This window comes from Peromyscus californicus, unplaced genomic scaffold, assembly GCF_007827085.1.
Source record: "Peromyscus californicus insignis strain IS unplaced genomic scaffold, ASM782708v3 Scaffold_20__1_contigs__length_68692818, whole genome shotgun sequence".
In the NCBI taxonomy this organism is placed as follows: Eukaryota; Metazoa; Chordata; class Mammalia; order Rodentia; family Cricetidae; genus Peromyscus; species Peromyscus californicus.
Window position 1 is genome coordinate 50,941,596 of NW_026294503.1, and position 17,975 is coordinate 50,959,570.

At 50.0% G+C, this 17,975-nt stretch overlaps 1 protein-coding gene across 1 annotated transcript in view; it reads right to left on the bottom strand.

The window, feature by feature from the left end:
• Cerk (ceramide kinase) overlaps window positions 1–17,975 on the bottom strand; it is a 46,177-nt gene that overhangs the window by 3,268 nt on the left and 24,934 nt on the right. The window contains exons 4-12 of the mRNA XM_052748579.1: window positions 14,454–14,579; window positions 12,580–12,643; window positions 11,303–11,448; window positions 8,562–8,636; window positions 7,096–7,248; window positions 3,990–4,095; window positions 3,239–3,315; window positions 1,690–1,895; window positions 558–766 (exon numbers count right to left, since the gene is read on the bottom strand). Coding sequence (XP_052604539.1) covers window positions 558–766; window positions 1,690–1,895; window positions 3,239–3,315; window positions 3,990–4,095; window positions 7,096–7,248; window positions 8,562–8,636; window positions 11,303–11,448; window positions 12,580–12,643; window positions 14,454–14,579 — 1,162 coding nt within the window. The remainder of the gene's footprint in view (window positions 1–557; window positions 767–1,689; window positions 1,896–3,238; window positions 3,316–3,989; window positions 4,096–7,095; window positions 7,249–8,561; window positions 8,637–11,302; window positions 11,449–12,579; window positions 12,644–14,453; window positions 14,580–17,975) is intronic.

Consider the following 17,975-nt stretch of genomic DNA (forward strand, 5'->3'; position numbering starts at 1 on the left):
TACCTTGGCCCACTCAGGGTCCTGACAACATCAAGCGCTCATTGCTGCGTGGTCTCTCTGTGAATGTGCACTGTCCCCTTATAAAAGGGTGGGGCCGTTGACTTGCTCTGTCCCTCTCCCCTCCCCTTCCCCCTCCTCTCTTTTCCCTTTTCTCCCTCCCTCCCCCCTCTCCTCTCTCTCCCCCTCTCTTCTCTCCCCCACACCCCTACAAGGTCGTGTCTGCAACTCCTCTCTGCCCCCTGTCCCGGCTCCTTTTCTTGTCTTCTCTCCTCTCCTCAGCTCCCTTCTCTCCCTTACCCCAATAAAACTCTGCACATGAGTGCGGGCTGCATGGTGCACCTCTCTCCATGGCTCCCACCTGACCACCGGACGCCGTTTTTAAAATACAACACCTGCCCCATGCAAACTTCAGACCACACAGCTTCCACGCCTGGTGTAAGGACAGGGGGAAACAATGCCTCTTGTTTTTTTGCCACAAGCCCCAGTGAGCTCACTTTGGCAGACACAGCAGTCATGACAGACAGTCTGGGCAGGTGGCTGGGGTCCTGCCCACTCACCTGACCTCGATGGCAGGGCTGTACAGGACCTCCCCATCACAGTTCCAGGAACTTCTAGAGGTCGAGCAGCTGCAGATGGGGCTGTCATTGCAGATCTGCCCAAACGGCTGCTTCCCGTGTTCCTTCAGGTCACTGTCCTCATCTTCCACGTGCTTCGACGTGAACTGGAATTTCTTGACTCGATAAACTTCGACGAAAGTGAAGTCGAACTGCCGAGGCAAACATCATGGCAGCCAGTCAGTGAGACCAACCTTCCAGCTCTGCTGCTTCAGCCAGCCAGGACTCGTGGTCTTGTGGAGACACATAGTGTCTCCAAGTCACCACCAGTCTTCTTCATGTGACAGCTTACAGACAGCATGTGGACTACCCTCCCAGGAGCTTCAGACAACTGCTGATACCTTTGACATCTCAAGTCTGAGGCTAGGAGATGGCGCAGAGGTTAAGAACCCAGACTGCTTTTCTAAAGGACCCAAGTTTGGTTCCCAGCACCCACCTACATCAGATGGCTCACAGCTACTTATAACTTCACCTCCAGGGGGATCTAACACTTCTGGTCTCCACAGACAACTGCACTCATGTGCACGTACCCACAGACAGACAGACAGACAGACACACACACACACACACACACACACACACACACACACACACACACACACAATCTTTTACAATCCTCCACAGACATGAGTCCTTGAAAGAACCCTGTGGTTCACTAGTGGTGATTTGCAGAATTCTCTACTTTTAAAAACAATTTAATTGTATGTGTGTGTGGGTGTGTTTTGCCTGCATGTATGCCTGTGTACCATGTGCTTGCCTGATGCCCATGAGGGCCGGAAAAAGACATTGAATACCCTGGAACTGGAGTTACAATTGAGAGCCATCATGTGGGTGCTGGGAATTGAACCTGGGTCCTCTGCAAGGACTACTAGTGCTCTTAAAACTGCTGAGCCATTCCTCCAGCCCCTAGAGTTATATTTTTAAGTGAAATTTACATGAAGGAACCGATAAGGAGGCTAATGAGTGAGATAACACATCCAAGGTCTTCTTTCCTTGGAGTTAACAACGGATCCTACAAACTCCGCAGTAGGGATTGCCCAAATGTAATTGACCTTGGGGCAAGAGTGCACCTCACCTGATCATCCTGGTTGGTGTGCCGGACCAGAAATCTCAGGAAGTTGAACCTGGAGCACTTCCGGATGAGGATGAGGTCGGAAGATCCATCTCCCAGATGGGCAGCCGGGGACATGCCCCCAGGGCTCCGGGGACAAGCACAGGACATGTTGGTGGCATTGATAGCCAGGAACTTCCCACACACCACTTGCCACTCTTCCATTTCCTCTGGGGAAGACAGAGGATGGGCGCCGTGGTCAAAATGGCGCAGAGGCAGCTGCACAGCTACATGGGATGGTAGCCGCTCTCTCTCTTGCTGTGGTTCTTGGCTTTCATTCTGGCCTGACGACATGCCATGGAACTACCCACTCACTTTAGGACCCGAGCAGATCATTTCCCTATTCCCCTTAAGAGCACTTTTGGACAGCAGTTTAACAAGGGTGAGCAGACTGTTGTAGAATATTATTTTAACTGGGCAAAGAGGTGTTACATTTGTGTATGCTGGGGGCTGTTACTTTAACTGTGTAAAGGTGTGTTACATTTGTTTATGCTGCATTTGTTGAATGATGTAAGGGTGTGTGTTTAATTATGTAAAGATGTGTTACATTTGTTTCCCCTTGCCTGCCTAAGGCACCTGATTGGTCTAATAAAGAGTTGAATGTCCAATAGCTAGGAGGAGAAAGGATGGGTGGGGCTGGTGGGCAGAGAGAATAAATAGGAGGAGAAATCTAGGCATGAGAGAGACAGAGAGAGAGGAAGGGAGGGAGGGAGGGAGGGAGGGAGGGAGGGAGGAAGGGAGGAAAGAGACAGACATACCCAGGGCCAGACACAAGAGGTAATGAAAGTAAGATATACTGCAGGAAGAAAAGTAAAATGCTCCAAGGCAAAAGGTAGATAAACAGGTTAATTTAAGTTAAAAGAGCTAGCCAGAAACATGCCTAAGCTAGGCCGAGCATTCATAACTAATAAGAAGTCTCTGTACCATGATTTGAGAGCTGGTTGGTGGCCCCAAAAGGAAAAGCCTGGTACAGCAGCAGACCTCTGCAAAGGTTAATCTGGCCTGGCATCTCTCTTTATATGGCTTATAGGCCAAGAATGCTTGCCATAGATTTGAATAGTCTAAAAAAAATTAAAAACAATAGCTTGCATGTGAATACGACACAAAACTCCAATCTCAGAGGTCATAGGCAACGCTCTAGGACGGTGACACACCCACTTATATACCCACTGGAGCTGTCATTCTTGCTGGGTAGAGATGTAGCAAAGGCCTTTGGCGACTGTAGCAGAAGGTGCTCATTCAGCCAAGCCCAAACAGGATATTTGCCAATCCCTATTCCATAGTAGCTGGAACAGCAGCAGCCTTGGCTCTGCTCAGCCTTGTGACAGCGACTGAAGGCCTTCCCACACATATCTAGGTTCCCTAGCATCTCCAAAACTGCAATGACTCGATGCTGCCTAGAGTTAGAGGTAAGACTGACACACTCTAACCAGGAGAAGAGGGAGACAGGCTGGCCAGCCAGAGGAGGCCGCGCACCGAGAGCCGCACACAAGAATACACTCGCAGTGATTACCAGCGTTCTCCAGGCCGTACAGGGCTTTCTTCTGCTCGTCTTCCAGCTGCTGCTTGCTCTGCCTGCACACGAAGCACCTGGAAGACAGCGTGGTCACCGCGCCTCTAGCGCATGCATTGAGCACATTTCAACGGCGAAGCCCCTGGTCTCCACACACAGAGAAGCATTTAAACTCTTTTCAGAGAATAAAAGGCTCAAGTTTCAAAGGCTTCAACAGAAATTCTTTGGCCTACTATTTTTGAACTCTCTCAAGATTAGACCAAAATTCACACCTGTCAGTCAGCAGCTTCTTTCTCCAAGACTTGCAAATGTCTCTGGGACCGGCTTACCTGCCTAGCTCGGGATGCATCAATGAGAATGTGAAAAATCCACCAAGCAGCCTTAGAGTGAAAATGCCCTTATCTCAGGTAACAAGTGTGATGAGCCTATGCTCCGGTCAGTAAGTAACTCAGAGCTGAGCCATTGACTTAGTGCATCATCTGGGTGCAGCTGGCCTAGTATTGGACCTGTGCCTTGAGTCTGCTCAAGGGAGAACATAGCTGCTATTCACATCACCAGAATGGAGATGTTGAGCCAGCTCTTCTGGAAGCATCTGTGAGCTGGGAAGCCCCACACAAAACTTAAGAGTCTTCCTTCTGTGTTTAGAAAGTCCTTCTGCATCCACTGTCCTAACAGGAACAAGGCTCCCAAACAGCCCTGCACAGGTCAAATAATTTACAATGGAAACCCATGCAGAAATGCACCTGCTTACCCAGCCCGGCAAGGTTTCTTGTCCCGTGGAGATCCCACTGTGTGCTGTGCTGGGAGGAAGGACACTGTACCTTCATAGTACTGATGAGAGAGAAAGGTCTTCAACCCTGGAAAAAAGAGCAGTTGAGAAAGAACACCCATGTGTCAGTGCCTGGTTACAAGTGTCCTTACACACACCACCACCACCACCACCACCACCACCACGAGGACAGTGGTCTGGAGAGAGGTAGCTCAGCAGTCAAGAGCACTGGTCGTCCTTCCATAGGACCCAGGTTGGAGTCCCAGAACCCACACAGTGGCTCACAACCATATGTAATTTCAGTTCCAGGGGATCTGACGTCCTCTTCTGGCCTCCATAGGCATCAGACATATATGTAATGCTCAGACACACAAAATAACAATTTTTTAAAAAAAAGAGAGAGAAGACAGGAAGCTGACCAGTCTGCAGGGGGCAGGAGGGGCCTTGCAGGCAACATTGCTACCATACCAGGTGGCATTGCTACCATACCAGGTGGCATTGCTACCATACCAGGTGGCATTGCTACTGTACCAGAAGGAGATGCAGATTCTGCCCTTCCCACAATGGCTCAAGTACCAGCACCACATCAAAACTGCTGGTGAGAGGTGTGGTCAGGGCTTTGGCCACATATCCAGGCTGCCTTCAAGTTGCCAAGCAGGGTACTTGGCAACAGTGACCTTGCATGAACTCAGTGGTGTGGCCTGATGGCTCAGGGTCTCTGCCACCCTTCTTCACCATGGTCAGCAATGCCCCTTGTCTCCTGTGTGCTTAACCTCTACCAGAGTCGTTATCATCCACAACATTAGGGGTCTCCTGGGTGAACTTAGGACCAAGGTCATGGTGGTACTGCCTGCCTGGTAAAGGGCCTACTGTGCGGTGCTATCCATGGTACCAGCTGCATGGTGTATGTCAGGTTGAGCAAGGCCGACAGGCTGGACCGATGGGCCTCTGATAGCAGGAAGTGGGCAGGAGGCACAGGGGAGTCCAAGTATGTCCTAGGGTGACCACCTGCTCTGGGACTAGCTGGGCTTGCTGTGGTCCCGTACATGTCTTTATCTAGTTTATGTTTGCTGTGATGTGATGCTAGCCTTGAGGAGTCCACCCCATCTAACCCCTAGGACACCGAGCCCTTCCATTCCACACAGGGGCCAGGTCCCACTTCATTATAGCCTCGCCTACAAGGCCACAAGCCTCCCCTGGGGAGGAGGGTCCTGGTTCCTCCCACTTTATTCTGGGTGCCCCTCCAGGTGCTTGTCCCCTATGCCAGGGGCTGGGTGCAGGAAGCATGCCAGGGGGAGCTTTGTGGAGAGTGGCTCTGGATCACGGGGCGTCTGTTGCCTCTGCCTGGATGTCGGCACCACCTTTCCATTTACTCCCTGTGGGCCCCAGGAGAAGTCCAGTGTCCGGCGCCCTGGAGGCGCTGACCCACAGTGAGCAGGCTGGTAGCTGTGTGTGGTGTGCCACGCTGAGCTCTAATAGGACACTGGGGACAGCTGTCTCATCACAAGCAGATGTCTCTTTCCAAACCCTAGGTTCCCACCTCAGCTGCCGTCAGCTAGCCCTGGCATGTCCGAGGACAGTCCAGGACAGAATGCTTCATTTCACACCTTGCTGTCCTTCATAAAGCTCTCAGCTGCCCAGCACAGTGGACAACTTTCCACCTCACTGCAGCCAAACACCAACATCCGCCGGTGTGGTGTGTGCTAACACCCTCAAGTGGTTCTGTCAGGACTGTAATGCGGTGGGAGCAAAGACCAGGAGAACTGCTCCACCTGAGAGGAAGGATGGGGCTTCCCAGATGTGTTCTGAGAGGAATGAGAAGGCAGGCACTGGCCAGAGGCTCTGGACCATCAGGGGCTCCCCATCCCAGGAGATGGGGGCAGGCGCAGTACTTCAATATGGAAATGGTCAGTTTGCCCAGCACCCAGAGTCCTTCTCCTCCGAAGGGCTGGGTATATGTTGTACCTCTGCCACACCAGAGGTTGCCTTCCTTCCTCTCACGAGGAAAGAGGTGGGTTCTGGTGCTCAGAGTCGTTAAACTTTACAGTTTTGCCAAAGGCAGACTGTACAGAACAGGGCCCAGACAAGGGGAATGCACTAAACCCAGGAAAGGGATTCACCTGGACCACCAGAATACCACACCCTGCATTTCACATTTTTCCCCTAAGCTCCTCTCCTTGGCACTTTAAACTCGATGGGGTTGGGAGGAGTACCCACCCACTACGTGAAACCAGCAGGTGGTAACTTTGGGTGCAGCCTGAAGCTGACCTGCATTTCTTGTTCATCCTAGCTTGATGACTAGGTAAGAGGGGACATGGCTATGACTGGGGACCTATCTGCATCCCCAGGGCACTGTTTGCAGGTCTGCCCCACTCCAGCTGTACTTTGGGAAGGCCCCAAGTGAGGTCTGGGCTCTAACAAGCCTCCCAGAGACACTGATGCCTACCTCCGCTGAGAGCCAGTGACCTGCAGGAAGTGATACCAGACCTGGCGTGGGGAGGGGTGGGGAGCAACTCATGTAAGCATCCTGCTACACAACAGGAGGGTAAGGGAGGAACGGGAACGCTGGTCCAGTCCTCCCCCTCCCTGCTGGAGTTCCGCTGAAGCAGGTGCAGACCTCAGACCTCTCCTGTCCTGGTCAGTTACGCATGCTCACGGGTGTAGCTGGACAGCTGATGGCCGCTACGGTGGAAGCTCAGGAAGACGGTGCATTAGTGGGAAGGGAGGAAGTGAACCTGAGTCTGCAGGGCAGATGCCCGGGGCTGCTGCACTTCTTCATAGCAAAGCTTCCTCCCATTTCGCCTGCTGTGCTCAGGATGACCGTAAAAGGAATCTTAGTCAGTGAAAACACCTGCCTTGATCTCTTGGGTTAGTGCCACTTACACGACAGATGATAAGGCCAAGCTCCCAGTCCACAGGGCCTCCCTCAGTCTAGTTCTGACACATGACACAGTCTAGTCTTGACACGATCTGGGTCACAATAGCCAGATTCAGGGTCATGGCCCCCCATTCTGGAAAGCAAGGCCCGAGTCTGTCCCTGGGGGCAGACTGTGTGTGGATTAGCACAACGTCTGTGGACTCCGCATACCTGAGAAGTCGTATCTGACGAGGCCCATCCACCGCTTCTTCTCACTGTCCTTGATTAGGTCCCCATAGAAGCCGTAGCCCAGCAGGGACACCGAGTACCGCAGCAACGTGCTGTTGTGGTGCACGGAGGACACGTCTATGGCCAGTGAGTCACCTGAGGGAGAGGAGAACTATCAGGGAGCCCCGGCCCCGCTCTGACCTCCTCGGCCCTGCCTCCTCACATACAGGAGGTGCCCGCCGGTGGCAAACGCAAGAGGCAGAACTCGTTCAGTGTAGCAATCTGGGTGACAAAACTCAGATGTGACAACGGTTATCTGGCTGGGACATCTGTCACGCCATTTACACACACCAGGGTGGACTCGGCTTTATCTGGCTGGTCAGGTGGGTGTCCCCTTCCTCTTCCGTTGCTTCATCTGCGTCCCTCCCAGTCGGAGAGGACAACCTCCCTGGGTAGGGGAGGACCATTCTTGGGCCCAGGGTACATGCCGGAACCTCTAAACAAGCGCTCCAATGACAAGTTTGGGCTCCTATTTCCAAGCAAGGTCTGAGCACTGTTCTGAAGGGACAGGACAGAGTGTGTCCAGGAGGGCTGTCCATGTTACCATGGACGGAGGGAAGAGCAGGCTTAGGGTTGAAAACAGGTAGGCAACACTTAAAACACTAAGTCTACCAAGTGTGGTGGTACACACACCTGCAATCCCGCACCCAGGAGGCTGAGACAAGGGATTGTGAATTTGAGGCCAGCCTAGATGATATAGAAAAGGCTTGTCTCAAAAAAAAAAAAAAAATTACACTTGGGAAGCAGAGGCAGGCAGATTTCTGTGAATTTGAGACCCTACCAGCCAGCTAGAACTACATAATGAGACCCTGTCTCAAAAACAAACAAACAAACAAAAACAAAAAACACCACCCAAACCAACAATAAAATCCCAGGTGATTATTTTAAAATAAAGCATTTCCATGGCTGTAAGTAAAACAAGACCCTGTAAGGAGTGATGGAGTGGGCAGGGACACCAGCCATTTTTCAGAAGCCCCACAGCTTTTCCCCTGGGGGGTTTCTCACTTGGGACTGGAGCAGGGGCTGAGTGTGTCTGTCACTCAGAGGAGTCACTCAGCCTGGAGCCTTGCAGGTGTTTTGCAATGGGGATTAGTCCTGGCAGCCAGCCAAGGGAGGAGAGCAAGGGAGAACAGGAGACAGCGAGGCCACATGATACTAGCCGCAGCCTGGGGTCTGTGCAGGGGGCAGCCACATGTGTAAGACAGGACTTGGGGCTGGAAAGCTGACTCAGTGGTTAAGAGCACTTGCTGTTGTTGAGAAGGACCTGGGTTCGATTCCCAGCACCCACATGAAGGCTCACCTCCTCCTCAGGCACCCTCATACACGTGGTACACAGATGTACACACGGGCAGAACACTCATATACATAAAATGAAATACAAAACCTTAGGGAAATCAGCCTGGACTCACCAACAATGATGTGCAGAGCTGACGTCTCTGCATCGTTTGTGCCCACTGTTGAGTAACACACACAATCCGTGGACCCTGCCAAGAGGACAGGAAAGCTCTTAGTGCTAATGTAACTGTCCAAAACTATAACTAACGTCCGCTCTGCTGATCCTGCCCATCTGTGACCCTGGAACAGCTAGAGAAGAAAAAGAAAAAAGAATTTCACCTGAAAAATGAAGGTTGAACATAGTAAAAGTGGCCTTAGGGTAATGCATCCCTCCATGAAGTGGCCTGCAGCATACCCAAACATCCCAAACCCTCTTGGAGCTTCTAAGAGATGTCTGCAATGCAGGAAGCCACTTTCCTCCCTTGTGAAGCTCTGAAAGGTGTGTGGCCCCTGCCCACATCTATGTAGCTGTCAATAGTGCTGCACAGCTCAGCCTAGACCTTGAGAACAATGGGAGTCCGGCACAGAGCATTGTCATGGGGAAGTACACGGCAAACGAAGTGGACTGTGAAGGTCTTAGTTTTTATTGTCAACTTGGCACAACCTAGAGTCACCTGGGAAGAAGGAACCTCAATTGAAGAACTGTCTCAATCAGACTGACCTGTGGCCATGTCTGTGAGAGGTTACCTTTACTGGTGTGCGAGGACCCAGCCCCCCGTGGGTGGTCCCATTCCTAGGCAGGCGGGCCTGGGCTGGATAAGAAACCTGGCTAAACATGAGCAGCATCCATGGTTTCTGCTTCAGTTCCTGCTTGAGTGGGTGCCTGCCCTGACTTTCCTTAATGATGGACTGTGACCTGGAAGTGTAAGCTGAATAAACCCTTTCCTCCCTAAGCTGCCTTTGGTGACAGTGGGTTACCACAGGAACAGAGAAATAACTAGAACTACAGCCTGTGACGACCCCAGCTCTGCTGGAGCTCAGTCCCCATCCTTTTTGCTGGGTGCACAGGGGAGAGTCTCACATCCCAGGCCCTTGGCCCCACCTCCCTTGCTCAGCCTGACCAGCTCCTCGCCTTGCCCCAGGTGATCATGATTGCACTGAATAGTCAATTCCCTGAGAACTTTCCTTGACATCAAGGCTGAGGGGCAAAAGTGTTCAGCAGCTCACGTCCACCCCCATCCCTATTGCACTGTCCTGCAGTCCCCACGGTGGCGTCAAGAGAGACTCTGCTGCCTGTGTGCTGCTCAGCATGGGAGCTGTCACCTGGATGAAACAGAGCTGGGCAGAAGTCAGCGCTGACTAGGCACCATGTGAGCATTCTACCAAAGAAACTCATTTTGTGCTTTAATGAAGTGAAAGAAACATCAGGCTTCTGAACCAGCTGGATCCGGCGGCGGAGGTCACACAAAGCCATCATTTCAGATTTCATCCCAAGGACAAGCGGTTCACATGTCCACTTGTCCATTTGCTGTTCTGCTGTGAAGAGGCTGGACGTGGCTGTGAGGGCTTTCATTCACCACCCTACTGACACGGCCAGGTACGACCTTAGCACTGAGGGCCAGGTTGTAAAGAATGATCTGTGCTCACAGGAACACTTGGCATTCCCTACACACTGGATGGTGGGAGTCCTCTGCTTGCTTAGCCCGCAGGCCAGCAGCCAACTGGAGCTCACAGTCCTGGTGGCACAGGAAAGATCAAGTTTTGGACATGGCCCATACTAAGCAGAGGTCAATTCCCTGAGCCTCTTTGAATAGCATCACATGCTATTCATGTAGCAACTTCCATAGAATCAGGGACTCCACAGGTCACTCTGATGGCCAAAGGATGACTTGTAAGCGGCCAGCTAACAGTAAGGGCTCTACATCTTTCGCTAGGAAACCAACTTGTCTTCCCTCGGGGTCTCTCAGCCAGCTTGCCTTCATCTCGAAGGACTGGGTCTCTGGTAATGCTCTCATGAAGCCCTACTGATGAAACTCCTCCTTCAGGCACAGCAAATATCCTACCGAAGCTTTCCTCAAAGCACCCTCAAAGACACATCCAGGAGTGTGCTTTCCCAATCTCCTAAGCTCTCAATCCAGGGGATGTAAAAGTCAAGATCATCACACTATGTTTTCTAAGAACTAGGAACTTTCTAGAAAAGCATTGAACATGCCAAGCCAGATGGACACCCTCAAGATACAGCCTAGCCGCCACACCTTCCTCCCAAAGTGAGTGAAGTCTTGTCCTGGGTTCTGCCAACTACCTCCCCATCTGGGTCCCCTCCCAAGGTCCCAGGACTCCTGGGCAGGTTCCTTTAGTCCACACCAGCCCCAGATCCCAGCTCTCAGATCAATTAGAAGCCATTTCTTAGACTGCCACCCCGATAACCCATCTCTGTCCCCAGGTGCCAGGTATCTCTCCTGACTCCAGGATAGCAGCCCCACTGGCCTCCAACTGTTGGCAGAGACTGTCCGGTGTGCTGCTGGGCTCTCAGGGCACCGGGATAAGGGTCTTCCCAGACACACAGTCATGTTCTTTCTGCTACTCACACCTTATCTCACAGAAAGAGTGTAGTTATGAGAAATTATAAAAATCACCTTTTTTTAAAAAAAAACAGGGTCTAACGTAGCTCAGGCTGAACTTATTATGTAACAGAGGATGATCTTGAACTCCTGACCCTCTTCTCTGCCTTCTGATTGCAGAATCATAATTTAAACGAAGAATGAACCAGGAATGCTATCCCCCCACTTGAAGCCCTAATCCTAGGGAAATTTTACTAATGAAGGGGGTGGGGAGTATGACCATATGACTGGAGAAAGGCATACGTGTACCATACCTGCAGGGATGATGCCAATCCTGAGGGTACTGGGCACCAGCACGGCTCTGGGGTGATTGGGGTCAATGCCAGCGTTCCGTTGCGTCCTCCCGATCACCCCATGCAGCACCTCGCTGAACATGCCATCCCCGCCGACACACACGATGCTGCAGGAGGAGCGCAGGTTTGTCAAGCCCACCAGTCCTCTGCCTGCAGCAGCTGGGAGCCTCCAGTCCTGGGGACGGCTTGCAAGACTGGCCTGTCAGACACCTAGAAACGGTGCCCGAACAATTCCCTATGCGATGAGGTCCCGCCAGCCTGCCTATTCTGCTTTTCCAAACAACAGGATTCTTCCCAGACCCTGGCTTCCCTGCATTTTGTAGCATTTTGGTGGTTTCTGAGCAGGTATACGTGTGCCCAGCCTTGGTCAGCCATCATCGAAAACCTATGGTCTGGGGACCAGGAAGATAGTTCAGTGGTCAAGAGCATGTACTGCTCTTCCAGGGTGTTTGATCCCCAGCACCCACATGGCAGCTCACAACTGTCTACAACTCCAATTCCTGGGAATCTGATCTCCTCTTCTGCCCTCCATGGACCAGGCACACACATGGTACACACACCTACATATATGCAAACAAGCCATCATACACATACAATAAATAATAACTAAAAAAATAAAACTACAGCTTGATCTGGGATATCTTAGTAGCAGAGCACTTGCCTAACACACAAAGACCCTGGGGTTAGTGCCCAGTACTAAAAAAAAAAAAATATCGATTAAAGGTTAAAAAACACTGAATATTGAGATTCAAGCTTGCTGGGCATGAATACCACCTCAGTGTGGTAGCATTCCTACTGGTAGGAAGCCCTCCTAGGCAGGGGATGACATGTGGTATCCCTCTCTTCTCTTGATCCAGTTGGGCGGCCTTGCTGTGACCAGCAGTGGACCTCAGATGAGAGGGGACCAGTGCTCCTGTTGCCAACCCCAGCCCTGGGCACAGTCTTGGGAGCTCAGAAAGCAGGAGCAGAGGGGACCAAGTGAAAGAAGCGAGTCAGGGAAGCTAAGGGGAGGAAGAGGTGTGGGCAGGACAGGTTTTTCTGGCGCACTGTCCAGTGCTGGGGATGATTGCAGAGAGGCATGGGGAAACGTGTGCATGCGTGTGGAGGACACATGTCCCAGGACATGAAGGGAAGGCCAAGGACAGGATCACAGTCCAGGGCAACCCAAGAGCTCCCACAGGGTAGGTCTTGGCTAGCATTCACTGTCTGTGACCAAGAGGAAAGTCAGTGTAACTCACCCATCATAGCTGTCTGTGTTGATCTCATATAAGGTCTCCTTGGCTTGATTGGCATGCTCAGTAACTGTGGGGGAAACATGACACGGGACCATTCATCTTCACATCTTGGAACCCATGTGTAAGCTAACTGCCAATGGATGCTATTTTATCAGAGGAAGTCCCATCTCAGACTCACCTCACTCCCTCTTACAAGAGAGTAAAGCAGCCTCTATGGGAAACATCCATCTTAGGATCCATTCTACCAGGCGAGACCTGACATTCTTCACACTTGTCAACAACTGATTTTTTTTTTTAATTTTCAACTTATGTGCATGAGTGTCTGCCTGCATGTATGTATAAGCACCATGTGCAAGCAGTGCCCATGGAAGAGGTCAGTGGATCCCTCAAGACAAGTGTCACATACAGAAGGTTATGAGCTGCTCTGTGGGGCTGGGAATTGAACCCTGGTTCTCTGCAAGAGCAGCAAGTGCTCTTAACCACTGAGTCATCTCTCCAGCCTCAACAAATAATTCATTTGACAGTAATTCGAATAAGTGCAGCTTCTGTTACACTTATTCCTTAGTATACGAGTTACTTTAAACTTTTCAGAATACACCAGAATGGAAGAAGATAAGGTGGGGGGCTGGAGAGATGGCTCAGAGGTTAAGAGCACTGGCTGCTCTTCCAGAGGTTCTGAGTTCAATTCCCAGCAACCACACGGTGGCTCACAACCATCTGTAATAAGGTCTGATGCCCTCTTCTGGCATGCAGGCAGAACACTGTATACATAATAACTAAATAAATCTTTAAAAAAGAGGAAGATAAGGCTAGCCCACAATCCTTATACTCAGTATGAAAAAGCAAAATTGTTAGTGAAATTCACATAACTCTGTGTCTGCAGTTACCACATCACAATCTTTTTGTTTATTTGTTTGTTTTGGTTTGGTTTGGTTTTTGGTTTTTCAAGATAGGGTTTCTCTGTGTAGCCCTGGCTATCCTGGAACTCTGTGTAGACCATGCTGGCCTTGAACTCAGAGATCCACCTGTCTCTGTCTCCTGAGTGTTTGGGATTAAAGGCGTGTGCCACGACCTGGCTATCACAATTTTTCATGGTTTAGAATCCTTTGAAAACGCCCCTTTAAGCTGCTGTGTACTGTTCCTCTGGATTCACCATGATTCTATGCTCACATCTCCTGCTGCGGGCATCTGCACTGTTTACAGTATCCTGTTATCATGAAGTATGCTGAGATACCTGAGTGCTTCAGTCTTGGTGTGTTTCTGACTGTGCTCAGATTTGGGAAGCATGAGATATTGGGATAACCTCTTCATTTTTTAGACTTTTGACTTGTATTGCTAATTAGCTTTTTTTTTTTGGATGCAGAGTCTTATTATGAGACCAGGTTGGCCTCCAACCCCTAGTCCTCCTGCTTCAGTCTCCTGAGTGCTGGGATTACAACCAGGGCCAGCTGCAGGAAGTGTCTTGCTAACAGGATTGTAGCAAGCCCCTGAAGGCCAGCAGGAGCAGTGGACCATGTCTGTCCCCTCTCCAAAACCAGCATTGCACCCATGATGGAGTGCTATGACATGGGGTTAAGGCATGTTTTGTAAAATGACCCACGTGTGACATTCTCAGACATCCATTGCTCGTATCTTTTCCTGCAAGGACCTCCTGCCCTCAAACTCTGTTCTTTAATCTTGTTGTTCCTGTGAGTACTTTATAGGCAAAGTACATTAAGTACATTATTTCTTTTGCATTCTTCCAGCTGAGAGTAAAACTTCAGCTGAGTTTGAAATGATCATCTAAGCTAAAGTCCCCTCCAGTGGTGGCATGTGAGTCCCTCTCAAGGTGGCCTCTGTACTCCCCCTGCCCCTGCCTCCATGCCCAACACACTTACCGATGATTTCGGTGGTGATGGAAGCCAAGGTGAATAGAGGTGCCACTTTTTTTTCATAGATGTGTTTGCCCTGACCTTTTCCTCCGAAAGGGTTGATAAATACCAGCAAGTGCTTTGGTCTTGAAGCTGCAAAACAACATCCACAGCGGTCAGTCACAACGAGTGCATGAATTCAAACTCCATCAGCGTGCTGCTGGTGAAGAGCTGATGGGTTTTGACAAAGAATTCTTGGTCATCAAGGGAGAAAAGTGACCAGCCATTGAGATGAGGGTGGGGCTTTGCACATGTGTGGGGCATCAGGAAGATCCTGGCCCTGGCCAAATTTCATGAGGCATGAGCAAGGATGGCTGTAGCTCTGTCTGCCCACGGGAAGGACGAGGCTTTTGAGAACAAGAATGAGACAGGAATACAGAGAGGCAGGAGGAGAGGAAGACAGACACACAGAAAGACAGATGAGTCAACTGGGCAGACAATGGGAAATGAGGCTCCCACAGCATCCTAGGCCTGGCTCCAGCCCTTCCCTCAGGCCCAGCCAGTGCCTGGGTGTTGTGGAATATTATTTTAACTATGTCAAGGTGTGTTACATCTTTATGTTGCAAAATATTACTTTAACAATGTAAAGATGTGTTGCATTTGTTTATGCTGCATTTGTTTAACGATGCAATGATGTGTTACCTTGCCTGCCTAAGGCACTGAGTTGATCTAATAAAAAGCTGAATGGCCAATAGCTAGGCAGGAGAGGGACAGGCGGGATTGGTGGGCAGAGACAATACGTAGGAGGAGGAATCTAAGTGAGACAGAGAGAGAGATGGAGGGAGGGGGAGAAAGAGAAGGCACCAGGGGCCAGACAGACAGACAGACATGGAAGTAGCAGGAAAAGTAGGACATACAGCCCCAGGCAAAATGTAGATGAAGAGAAACAGGTTAAATTAAGTTATAAGAGCTAGCTAGAAACAAGCATAAACTAAGGCCAAACATTCATAACTAATAAGTCTCCGTGTCATGATTTGAGAGCTGGTTGGTGGCCCAGAAAAATCCTGCTACACCTGGGTTTCTTGAGGCACCCCTATTTCCCTATGAAACACCCATACATCTATTTTGGTTGATTCAAGTACATTCTGCCACTTACATCTAACAAATCACAGTAACATGAAGGAAGATGCCCAAGGAAACCCAAGATGAAAGTCTATGCATCACTGCACTATTTAGATTAGCCAGCGAGGGGCTGCCCCATACCCATAGGGGTGGGTAAATGCTAACAGCTAACTATGGATCACATACCCATGGAATGAGTGGGTGACTAACCTCTAGCTGTGGGGCACATACCCAGAGAGTGGGTGAGTGGTTAACAACTAACTGTGGGGTGCATGCCCATAGGTAGAGCACCACCAAGTGGACAGATGTCAGAAGCACCAGGCTAGGGTCCAGGATGTATACAAGATAGCTTACCCACGTGACTCCATTTACACTAGACTCTAGTGGTGAAAAAAGACAAAGCAAATTGGAAGGATGCTCTTCTAACTAGACAAAATGGAAATATAGTGTGTTGGGAGTGGAGCTTGTGACAGAGAGCTTGTGGAGCATGAAGGGGGCCTTAGGTTCCGCTTCTACACCAAAAAAGGTAAGAGATTGAGAGAGAAAGAAAGGAAAGAGAGGGAAGAAAGAGAGAGGCAGGCAGGCAGGTAAACCAAACCTGGAGGGAATTTCAGGGGGCATGCAGTTTCCAAAATCTGCCAGGCATGGTGGTGCAACACCTGTAATTCCAATACTTGGGAGTTAATGGTAGGAAGATCAGACATTCAAGGCCAGACTTGGCTACATAGAAAATTCAGGGCCAGCCTGGGGTACATCAGACCCACTCTCAAAATAAACAGGTAAAAACAAACAAATCCCAAATGAAGAAACTTATAGGTCTGTTTCATATTTTATCATTTCAAGTTGTCTCAGAAAAGCCAGGTACAGGGCCAAGGAGATAGCTTGGTAAAGTGTACTGGGCACATGTGAGGACCTGAGCTCCAATCCTCTGCACTCGCAGAAAAGCCAGTGAAGTGCCAGGCATAGGGACACACGCCTTTAATCCAAGCACTTGGGAGGCAGAGGCAGGCAGATCTGAGTTCAAGGCTGGCCTGGTCTACTATCTATAGTGAGTTCCAGGACAGCCTGTTCTACTGAAAGGACCAAGCAGATGCCATAACAGGCTGCTCAGTCTTCTCTCAGAGATCAGGCCTCAATTTCAGTTTCCTGAGACTTAAGCAAGCAGTTTCTGGGAGGGCCATGAACAAAAGACTTAGTCCTTGCAGTAGCTCCCTTTCTGCATGTCCTCTGACTGCTCAAAGTTCAGCCAGATGTTTACTGTCTGGGGCCCCTCACCAACTTAGAGTTATGTGCAGTATGTGCTTGGCCAGCCAGCCCCCACGGTGGCTCAAGGACAAAGCCTGGGACTTGTGCTGGACTGCCCCCAAAGTGATAAATTGTAACCACCAACCAGTAAATTCAAAGGTTACATACCCTCACCCAATTAAAAGAGAACAGAGATAAAAATAAACCAATCTGAGTTGCACCAGTGCAAAACCCCCTCAACCCCCCCTGAAGGGCTTGTGGTTTTTGCCTTTAAAAAGCTAGCCACACAAAGAAAAAGCAAGCTCCTCCTGGCCTCACAGTTACTACGAGTGAGTGCTTTGGATCGAGCTTCCCTGCCCATGGCTTGTAAACAAACAGAAATAAACCTTGCTTTTGCATTCTGTACCTAAGGTCTTCGGTGGTATCTTTGGGGTCACAATCTGGGCATAACACTACTATCTATAGTGAGTTTCATGACAGCCTGGGATATGTAGAGAGACCCTGTCTCAAAACACAGAAGACAAAACAAAGCAAAAAAGCCAAGTGAAGTCCCAGAGTTGGGAAGATCGCAGAGACAGGAGGATTGCTGGGATTGGCTGGCCAGCCAGTCTAGTCAAATCATCGAGCTCCAGGTTCAGCCTTGTCTCCAAAAATAGAGAGTGACAGAGAGAGAACCCTGGTCTGAAGTCAGCCTCTGGCCTCCATACACATGTGCACACACACAAATAAATTAAATGCCTTCCTACTAAGAATTCCCAGGCCTAAACAGTTTCTTCACTGAAGTCCCTCAAACTACTTAAGAAACCCAGTCTCCATCGTGTGTGACCTTTTCCAAAGGACAGGAAAAGAAGCACTTCTGAGTGATTCAAAAGAAGTCACTGTGACCTTCGAGGCAAAGCCAGACAGGGATGTCACAGAAAGGAAGTCACAAGCCTACTTCTCCCTGAACCTAGGTGAGAACTCCTAAATGAGGCATCAGGAAGTCAGATGCAATGATGTAGAAAGGATGTGAAGGTCACAGGCAGATGGCTGGCTGCTGGAGCAGGAAGAGCATTAACAACCAGACCTGAGGGTGTTTTACTAACAGTCCTTAAATCCAACACCCGTGACCAAACAAACAAAACCAATTTGTAAACTCAGGATCCTTAGAGGAGAATTCCCTCAATGTGATGAAGCTGACGG